Raw genomic sequence first — 11,140 nt, forward strand, 5'->3', positions numbered from 1 at the left:
TGATTCATATATCAATATTCCATGCTAAGCTCATCGTCCTAAGGTCTCCTGATCATATACAGTCAATTCAAAAAACGTTGTCGTCGACCGGCTCAAGTCTACGCGACTGGACCGAAAGGAATATGGGTAAAAATCACTGAAGCGGTTTAAATATTCGTTCTGAATAAATTGTTCCCGCTAGTAATAAGATAATAATGGCGAGAAACAATCCATCAAATGCATGTCTTTGGCTTTAAGGAAACAAAAACAAAGTACTTATTATTCAGTTCACAATTTCGAATATATGAAGGCATTTAAAAAACGTCTCCTTCAACACTTCCCGCTCGCCTACGAAGGTTCGTGCTGTAAACCAGGCATAACTAGTCAGATAAAATTATGGAGTCAACTCGGCTTCAATGATTGCTACCCAGAGTTCCTTTCGGTCCAGCCGCGTAGGCTTGAGTTGGTCGACAACATTTTTTGAATTGACTGTAGCACCTAACCTATACACTCCACCTGGCCATAACAATATATAATAGTATCTTACAAAGATGCAACTGAGCTGTATTTTTATTATTAATATTTAGTAATTATTATTGTTACAATTGGAAGAGGAAATAAGGATAGAAGCCGCCAGCAGAGAAGATTCAATATCCTTTAAATACATCTATATAGTTAAAAATGGTGGTTATAGAACCCTTAAACAAATGATTTAATCATCAATGGGGCCATATCGCCATGCAGGTGGTCTAGCCCAATTAAAATTATGGCACATTTTTCTTTTTCATTCTGCTTTCTATTGCATCATTGACTACTAAACAATACAAGTTCTAGATTTCCCAATATGGGCCATTTCCCCTGTGTTGACTATGCATTTGCCCATAATAACCTTCTTACGTCAAGATATACTGGACCATAGCCACCAATGTTTGGTCCTGTATTAACCGAACCCCATTTTAAATCGTGGATACGCGAAGCGTAGAAACGAGTTATTACCATCAGAGCCACCTCCCCCTCCCCTTGCAAATAAAAATAAAACTCAGACCAATCTGTCCAAATGATGGTGGCTATGGCCCTTATGGTATTCTTATTTCAGAACACATTACATTATCTTCAGTATTGTTGCCTTTTATATTTAAGACCACGCATCACCTTACTATGAAATTATGTATTTGAATCTAAAGCTCAATTGTCAAAAAAATAATTTCATTTGGGGGGGGGGGGGGGGGGATGCATGGCCTTAAAATATAAAATATAACTTTTAAAGTAGGGTCAATTAGATATACTTGATTTGTTAGTCTTCGGCACCAGTTTTCTTGGCAAGTATTTTCTGATAATGAGCCAAAACAATGCCAAAAGAAATGATACATCACGAGTATCTATAAATTCCGAATAGTCCCCTTCACAGTTCCCTTCGCCATCCCTTCGCAACGATAGGGACCTGTGAATAATTGTCCAAGGCGTTAAAAAAAGGTCTCTATCATGGCAAGCTCACCGTTCGTCTCGCTTCGATGCAAAGGCTCGGCTACCTTTCAAGATGGCGCAGGGAACTGTGAAGGGGACTATTGTTCGAGAAGATTGTGTGATTTATTGTTTATAATCCATAAAACTACAGAGTACAATTTGGGATTTAATTGTACTCCTCTTGTCCAATCAGAGTAGAGTAAGTGTTTGTACTGCTGGATATAATAATAACCTGATTGGCTTAACTCTGTCTTTTCAATCATAATGGGATAAATACAAGTACAACCGAGTTATCAAAAGCTTAGAGACTTTGATCACCGAGATAGTAAAATACGAAAACATGCAGAAACTACTTCCTAGCTAGCTTCACTCCTCATCACACTTTTATTCTATGATAATACTGAATAAACACAAACAAATTAAAAATAAAATCCGTGGTTTATATCTAAAATCTAAAAATTTAAAAAGAATCCTTTGCGCAAATTGACTACACAATGACTACACAAATAAAAAGTATGCATGTCATAAAATTATAAATTACTTCTCTTATTACTAAAGAAAAGCTTTTTCGATTACTATTATTACTTGTTAAAATAAAGTATGACAACTTGAAGGGGAAAAAAATCTATATAAAAAAAAAGATAAAATTGATTGGAATGATTGCACTAGTATTATAATAAAACATCTAATTTGCTTAGCCTGACCAATAAAATTCCTTCATCTAGCTGGTTTTTCTTCGTTATATTGAAGCCCTAGAAGCCGACTAAATTATTTCAAGAACAGCAGCGAAAATATACAAGAAAAAAAATTAAAACAGGGCTTAAAATAACAGCCAGTCATCTGGGGAAAAAAGTCAGGCCAGAAATAAAACTTGTCTGGTCAAATATTTGCCTTGACGGTCATTTTGACAATGTGCCAGAAATATGACTGAGCTATGAATAAGTTAGCTAGTCATCATGACCATCGATAGACTGACTATTATTTTAAGCCATGCTAATATTAGAGCATGTTGTGATATACTTCACGCCATAACCACTGGTATCTTGGCCTTCTGTATTCAGTACACTTACCAAGGACTTTGAACTATCGTGATTGATATTCGACTTACTAATTTTCAATTAATGTAAAAATGTGCCTTTTTGAAATTCTAAGGAAGAGAGACAGCCCCTGGTGCATGGAATTAAGAGATTGAATTTGATCATGCAAGACGACAGAGCTAATTTTCACCTCATCTCACAATTTTTTTGCATGACAAAGTCATTGTAGTCCTCCATTGAAGTTTGAAAAGTCAAATAGACTTCATTGACCATAAAACGAGATTCCAATGTAATCTTGCAATATTAAACACACCTTTCTTTTCTTAGGGACCCTTGCTTTGGGGATATGAGTCTAATAATGAATGCTGTACAGAGTTGATAGAATAAAAATGGTCTTAAATATCAATGATTTCTAATCTTTTATGCCATTGTATCCTGCAAGATGTGATATATCGTCCAAAAATCTTTGACCTGATACTAAGACGATTGTGTGTGTCTACGTCTTAGCCTTCATCTCCCTTTGGGAGTTGGAGGGATTTTTCGTAACGGAGCTGGGAGTAGTGAAAACTGTTTACCAAACAAGGACTTAGACCTTAAAGATAAATGGACAATAAATCACTTGATCTTGTTGTGGGAGATTGGCGCTCTTCATCTTGGGTAATTGCATGGACCGTTCGATAAGACCATTACAATATTATACTGTTTATAAAGGAATCCTATACTATAATTATTAGTATTATTTACTTGGTATTACTGCATTTACACCCAATAAACCTGTGATCCTTGACTGAAGGGATTCGTTGGCGCTGGACTTGACAATGGTGACCCAGTATGCCTAGTCGCTAACGATGCAAACTCATCTTCTTCAGGTACAGTTGGAATACTAGTTTTGCCCCAGACATTCGCATTTGGTTGCTGTGCAGCAGGTAATGATGCATTCATGTCCTGAGTCCATGCACCTGATATTCCATTATTTTGGCTTGGCACCGCAGAAAACGGATTAACGGTCGTCAAAAGACCTTGATTTGAGCCATTAACTTTGTTTATTTTTTCAGCAGATTCTAACCATCGTTCAGCATCAGATGGAGTGCGTTGTAATTGAGATGAAGGTGTCCACGCGCTGCCTTGTTGTCCACCAAATGGCTGGGCTGGACTTGCAACATTCTGGGCTGGTGTACCATAAGAAGTGTTCATTGTTGTGCTGGTTGAGCCAAGCCCATTATAAACTGGGGTATTCTGAGCAAGGCCAGGACTCATATTGGATACCTGTGGTGCAAATCCTCCAGGGTAATTCAAAGGTTGTTGTGGTGTGGTGGTTCCACCAACCAAAGCATCCACTGTTTGAGGTAGTTTCGGAGCTTGTGATTCCTCATGTAGTGCTTCATAACCTTTGACGTTATCTCTCAAGGGTCCAAGAGACATAGGTGTTGACTTATACCTAAGAGACATGTGACGTGTGAATGGTGATGGCGCAAAAGGCTGAGGCCTGGCTCTTGCGACAGGCGGTGGTGGCTTTAATACAGGCTGAACAGGTGATGTTTGCTGTGTGGTAATGACTTGCTGCGGCTGTGGTTGTGCAGAAGCCACAGGAATAGGGCCATTCATTGAAGTGCCTGAACCAGTTATGATAGGAGAAGTAGACGTGGGTTCTGTAGCTGTTGCTGCAAGTTGTTTTAGTGTTGCATGTTGATGTGGAGGTGTAACAGTAGCCCCTGAAGATGAAGTGGGTGTAGTTGTTGTACCTATAGTTGTAGTTGTAGGTGTTGCCGTTGCTGTTGCTGTTGTTGTCTGTCCTTCTGGAACGCCCTAATTTTATGAAAACATTTTTAAAGCTGAGTTATGACCCTTCAGCAAGGTAGAAGCTTATCATTGAGTAATAGATCAAAATGAAACACTTGTAACAAAGAACAATCTTGACAAACACAAGTTAATAATGATGATGATGATGATGATGATGATGATAAAAATAAAAATAATGAATTGGAATGGTAATATGTGCCTCAAAAAATCCATACATTTCTAAAATCAAAGTAGATTAAATACTTTCTACTTCAGGGACCCCAAACCCATACCACTTTTGGCCACTATTCACTACAGTTTCAAGTCTCAGCCCCTTTCTTTAAACAGTGCTCTGCAGCATTGTTCTTGTGTATTTGAAATGTGTGAAAACTTATCTTGCACCACAGCACAATGTAATATTTTGGGTTCTGGCAAGCAAAGATGCTTAACCAGGTTAACCATAAATGGCCTTACAGATGTACATGGATTGGGATGGATTCTTAACCAGGTTAACCATGAATGGCCTTACAGCTGTACATGGATAGGGATGGGTTCTTAACCAGGTTAACCAGAAATGGCCTTACATCTGTACAAGTATTGGGATGGATTCTTAACCAGGTTATCAGACTCACCTCTTTATTCTTTGCTTGTGCTTGTAATGCCTGTGCTTTCTGCTTTCTTTGGAGACATGCTGTAAATGCACATCCAACTGCATGGCTCAGCCGTTCACCCTAAGCACAAATACATTAAGCCAATCTGAATTCAATAACTAATGCAGGTTCCTCTTTCTTATACAGCTGTAGGGTAAGAGTCTAACAGAGTGACGTCTGCAGACTACCTGCACCAGGTTGGATGACAGTGACAATTTTAAATAGTTTACTATCATTATCTTTGAAGTGCAGCCAGCGAAGTTTAATGTCTCATTTGCAGACTAGCATTTCAATGAGAGTCAATCAAGGAATTGCAATAAAAACCCAATAACTTGAGTGAAATTTTGGACTGAAATAAAGATTTTAGAGGATTAAAGGATAAAGATGTATTTAATTTGGTCTAAAATCTACCTAAAGATATTGTTGTTTTCTTTTATTCTGTTCTTTGATTGACAGTCGTTGCAATGCTTACAAATGACAAAAAAAAAATCTCCCAGGAGGAAAATGGTTTTTCCACATACAGTTTACTGAACTTGAGGTATTGCCATCTCTGGTCACTGATTCTATCATCAGAATCAAGCTTATGCATACTAATAAGTACTAATAAGTACTAACTATATAGGAAATTGCACAATCTTGAGTAATTCAGAATTTATAGCTACGAGCAATGTTTTGAAACTTTTCAAAATTCAACGGACAAGTCTTTAGGTGAGTCTAATTTGAGAAATTGTAAAACATCATAATAATCTATAAATTCCAAATTCTAAGAGAAGATTGGGCGATTTTTTTTTTTAAATGCACTCAAAAAAATTGAGCAACTTAATAGGGACTTTACAGAATACAGAACTTGGGATTTAGTTGTATTCCTCTTGTCCAATCAGAATAGAGTAATTTTGTTGAGTGTATTATAATAAGTACTAATGAGTACTGATAAGTACTAATAATCATGTCAACATATTTGCTTAAAAAAGGGGTTAAATACTTACCGTGTCTCTTGTTGCAACAAAACAATGACACATCCATCTGCGTGTAGTCCCATCTCGGCATATGTATGAAAACACCCTGTCATCTGATGGATCAGGAGTACAGAATGATACCTTCTCAATTGTCTGGTCGATAACAAGTGACTGTAAAGAAAATGCACGTGGAACATTAACAACCATCAGCAATATTTACTTCCCTAGGCTATTTACTACTGTTTCATTGCTTATGTGCTGATCGAGACAAGTCTTGTTAAAGCAGGGCCCAGTTTTTGATTATCAATTCATTTGAATATGTTACATAGAACTACCAGAGAGCAGCTTACACATAATTCCAATAAGTAATAACTATAATTTTTTTCATTTTTTCTTTTGTGATATCATCACAAGTTGCCCCCCCCCCCCCCCCAAGTTTCTACAATTATATTTGAGTGCCCCCTCTACCAAGGTTTTACATGTACACTCTAACAAGGTTTTTGATTGGAAGTAGACTAATAACTGTCTTGTCTTACAGTAAGTGTTTTTCTTGATCAGTATATTCAGCATGTAGCAATAAAAACAAGGGTAATTAACTATAGGAGGATGATCGTCAGACCTATAGGGGGCCTTGGCAGAGGAAAAACATTTCTCTTCTGTTTTACTGCACATGCTGTGATCACAGTACTTTTTCATTTCCTGCGAATCCCATGGAAATTAAATAAGCTTCTTTCATCTGCTGTTCTCTCCTTTAATTGTTTCTAGTAGGTTTTTTCTCTAACTTTCCTAGTTTAAATTCTCTCATCAATGAATCACGTGAGTTTTAATAATCGTTGCATATCGGAGGAACCTTGCTAGCATCTAAAGTAAAATATTTCAAAACATATAAAAACTAACAATATCAAAATTGATAAAAAACATTTTAACATAATAATTATATTACTATCAACTAAGTAGAGTAGAATTGGAAAAACATTTATTGATCAGGTTACACAGCCTCCACTATCTTAAAGTATAAGGTAATAATAAACAACATTTTCTTCGACACAAAAATATCTAGTGGTGGATAAAACTTATTAATTTTACTCAGCATCTAAATTGTGAGTAAATGATGTCATTTACTCAACCCTTTTGTTCTTCTTGTTTTAAACCAAAAATGTTCAACTGCAAGTGGCTCCCAGGCTAAAAATATACTAACTGGTTTTCATATCATAATCAAGTCACATTATCCTCAAATACTTCATTTATTTCAACTGAATGGCTTACCGACGTTAAATATAGGTACTTTAATACCTTTTTTATATTTGAACTTTCAAAAATTGGGGCGTTTTCATCCTTAGTGCCCTTTTGAAGATTATGTGGAGGGTAAATTCTGGTTTACAATTTTTGAAATATTTTTTGCAGTTTTAATGGGTTAGCTGTGCCTGTGTTAGAAGAGGCCGGAGGTTGTTACAGAGTTTAATCCGTTGGTTAGCCCTGCACTGACTTAGAAGAGTGAAGAGGTTTCTTCAGGGCATGCATGTTCAAGCATATCATTATTGTATTATATATGAAATATGTACAATATGAATATTAAAGTTATAAAGATATAAGGTTCTATCTGTGAGTTAGCCAAGCACTGACTTCTAAAGACTAGCACAGATGTTTTTTCTGGGGTATTGATCAAATTTGAAGAAAGACAATCAGGTAAAAATCGTAAACAGTCTGATTAACTAGATGAATTATTAAATCATCGATATCTTAAAAGTTGAAAGCTTTACTAAATATAAACAAGTTTGTAAAAGTGGTATGTGTATGTAAACTAATGTACACAACTTTCTAGAAATAAAGTAATTATACATAAAATACAATAAGTACACATTTAAAAATAAAAAATATATCATGCATAAATTTAATGAATGAAATAAAATATATTAGATTATTAGCCAGAGCATACAGGAACTAGACATTTCTAAAGAAAAAGCAAATTGTTTAGTTTTTGATAAATATTTAATGCTAAATTAGGAATATCTATTTTCAATTTTTGTCCATATTGAATAGATATTCAAATGTATGTTTCTGTGATAATCAAGATTTAGGTGCTAAAAATACAACCAGAGAATCAGATTAACTATATTTTGTACGAAATGTGGGCTTTGTTATCAGATAACGACCTTCTAAATCAATCTTAGCTAGGATAAAGAACATAATATAAGATGGAATGTATTTACTACCAAGTATTAGGATGCCTTTCATTTCTGTCGAGACCATTTAATTAACATGTACATACATAAGAATGCTTTGACTATGAACTGTGAAAAAGATCAACATGTCATGTATAATTAATGGTTGACCAAATCTCTAAATTGTCAGAGAGAGATTGAATTTTATCAACTCTCTGCTGGATGTAAATGTAATTAAACTTTGATAGAAGGATACTGGTTGATGTATATTGGCAGGTCATGCAGGCAAATGGAGTACTGAAATATGTAGAAGATATTTTTTATTTTTTGGTATTATCTGAATATTTCTGCCTGTTCAACATTAAAGACAACTTAGCACAAACATTAGATCTTAAATCAATTATTTGCAAATCAGTAAAAATGATGAATTCTTGGAAAATGGAAATCATGTGAAAATTTGAACCATGAAAACGCAGCAGGAACAATTAACAAATGTTGTACAGATTGTAAGCCAGTATGGAGGGCTGGTGTAATTCAATAAAGCATATTGTCAGTCATAGACTTGTTTTTAAACAATTTGAAATGAAAAAAAAATTGCAAAACTAAATCACTGTGCCTGAAATACTTTTTGTCTAAATAATGCATGATGATCAACAAAACTATAAAACTATAAAAATAATGAAAACTTTAGTGAGTTTTTTCCCCGAAATACAATCGTAAATCTTGCTACGTATAGGTAATTTACAATTGGCTACTTGAATTGAATAAAAAACGTGACAAATGACAAAAAGAAAAAGAAAAGAAAAATTATATTTGTAACACTATGAAAAAAAAAGACTATGAATACTGCATTAACTCATTTTTACGAGTAATGTTATTTTGTAGATTTGATTCATAACCTGTTAGCTCAAGAACGTAGAGACACTTATCATTTTTAGTAGATAGTAACAGATCATAATATATATATAATAATAATATTATTTATTTTTTCAAAAAGTCTAACTAAGTATGCACATCCAGAAGGATTTTAAACTTTTAGACATTTTTTCTTCATCCAACTTAATCAAAATCAAAATATAATTTATTTACTTGGTCCGAAAGTGGCTTCTAAAAAATTCAATAATATGATAATGTCTTATAATGTGGGAAAGAGTACAGGACAAATATGTAGCAGTTGTAATCCTTTTATTAAAAAGCACACAGGAAAATTAGAATTCGAAATTCGAGATTTAAAGATTATGAAATCCGAAATCCAATATGTTGAAGATTTCTAGTAATTATCATGTGCATATAAAGTACAATTCAGAATTCATTATTTCTATTTTTATTCATTAAAAAATCCCCTTGCTTATGGTGCGCATTTACTTAATTTAAAAATCAGTTAGTCTAGTCAAATATTTTTATAGGCATCTGCTGGTAGAACGAGAGAATTCTAGATATATACGTTAATTATTGGGCCAGTTCTTATCTTCTCGATTATTTTTCAGTTGTGCGAAGTCGTAACAGTCGAAATAACTAAGATTGTACGTTAATATATTTTTTGTTCAAAAGTTATTCTGATTGCGATTTTTCGCTTTTCGTTCTCTTCTAATCAAGCAAAGAGTTCGTTTTGGACCAGAATTAAATTTATTCATGTAGTAACTCAAGCGATAAACACAGAAAACGTGTTTGGAGAACAGCTTTACGATATAAAACTTACTTTGGTTTCTTCATCCACGACTCGGATGCAGTCCGAAGTCACCAATAAAGTCATTCGTTTTTTCTTGTGTATTCCAGCCTACACAACAAAGAATATAAAGCTTTTTAGAACATAAATAAAGCTTTAATTCACGAAAAAGGGACGCTCGAAGCAATTCGAACTTTTGAACTTGGAGAAGTTGAAGTCGTTCAACTGCTCGACTCAAAACTCCAGAATATTAAGGGTTTCTATATTTGGCATATCCTGTATCGCTGGATCAACAACATGAACAGAACTAAACCCCAATCACCTTGCTTCAGCAGTATTAACAAAAAGAATTGTGGATAAACAATGAACTTACGTCCTTCATACGGCGAAAAGCTTCTGCACAAACTTGAGTCCCTCGTGACTCGGTAACTTCGATAGAACCGGCATACTGCAACAGAAAACACAAAAAAACACTCCGTTAGTTTTAAAGAACGGAGTTTCTGTGCCTCTGTTATAAATACCAGGACTCTTCTTTACCCTTTTAGATGGCAAATATAAATGAATTACGCAGAAAAGCTGTCAAAAAGGCTATGAATTCACAGACCTTAACGGGGAAGCTAACGCCTCCATTGCGAACTTTATAACTATCGTTCTCCCAAACTTGTGGTCGACTGCTTTCTGGAATATGCCTTCTGGAACTTCTTAAGCTAAGACTACGCTTCAAGCGCTTCATTTCCGAGTTAAAATGTTAAAAAATATCAAGTAAAAAGGTTTAAATGAAGGACGAGAATCCTCTTCTATTCAAGGAATGTGTATTTATCATTAGATATTTGCAATTTCGTGTTTTTGAATTTCCACCACGGCGCTTGCGCAGTTCTAGTTAATTATGCTAATGTATGCAAACAGGGTTTCAGGGCAATTCATCGCTAAATTTATCGATTACTGTATATATATATCCAAAGTTGATTGATTTCCAAGTAAAATGTACTTCTAGAGTTTCAGGCTAATTGTTTAAGTAATTCTTTCAACAGTTTTTCTTACGCTGAAAAACAGGAACACAATGTTCGCCGCATCCTTAATTTATTTTTGATCACTTTCGATAGTTCAAGTTATAGCTTCCATTTGATATTATTTATTGGTTATAATTGTCTTGTTTTACTTTGATTATATTAATCTTCGTTGCCATTGTTAAAGCAAATTGTTTGAGAAAAGTTGAAGTTTTAACTTATTTATTTCAACTTAGTATAAAGTAGCGTCATCATTTCCTCTTTGATATCATTACCATCCGATCATATTATCATCATCATAAACAATAATATCTTTCCTTGCCATTTGTCAATGACATGCAGCAAGTCAGAACAATTTCTGCAAATAAGAAACCACTTGTTGCATGTTTACCGTCCATGGTCTATGCTGAGGGACATACAGCAAGTTAGACGAGTTGCCA

The 11,140-nt window shown here is 34.6% G+C and overlaps 1 protein-coding gene across 1 annotated transcript; it reads right to left on the reverse strand.

Annotated features, from left to right (window-relative positions):
- Positions 1–1,596: 1,596 nt before the first annotated feature.
- On the reverse strand, positions 1,597–10,526 carry LOC116288116 (uncharacterized). The gene is made up of 6 exons (XM_031694857.2): positions 10,298–10,526; positions 10,067–10,141; positions 9,727–9,804; positions 5,896–6,036; positions 4,892–4,990; positions 1,597–4,286 (listed from the first exon to the last, which is right to left on the reverse strand). Exons 1-6 carry the CDS (start codon positions 10,424–10,426, stop codon positions 3,240–3,242), a joined length of 1,569 nt encoding a protein of 522 aa, XP_031550717.2. The 5' UTR covers positions 10,427–10,526; the 3' UTR covers positions 1,597–3,239.
- Positions 10,527–11,140: the final 614 nt, after the last annotated feature.

This window comes from Actinia tenebrosa, unplaced genomic scaffold (genome assembly GCF_029948245.1).
Source record: "Actinia tenebrosa isolate PJP-AT-01 unplaced genomic scaffold, QUT_ActTen_1.0 PGA_scaffold4__44_contigs__length_22323623, whole genome shotgun sequence".
Lineage (NCBI taxonomy): Eukaryota > Metazoa > Cnidaria > Anthozoa > Actiniaria > Actiniidae > Actinia > Actinia tenebrosa.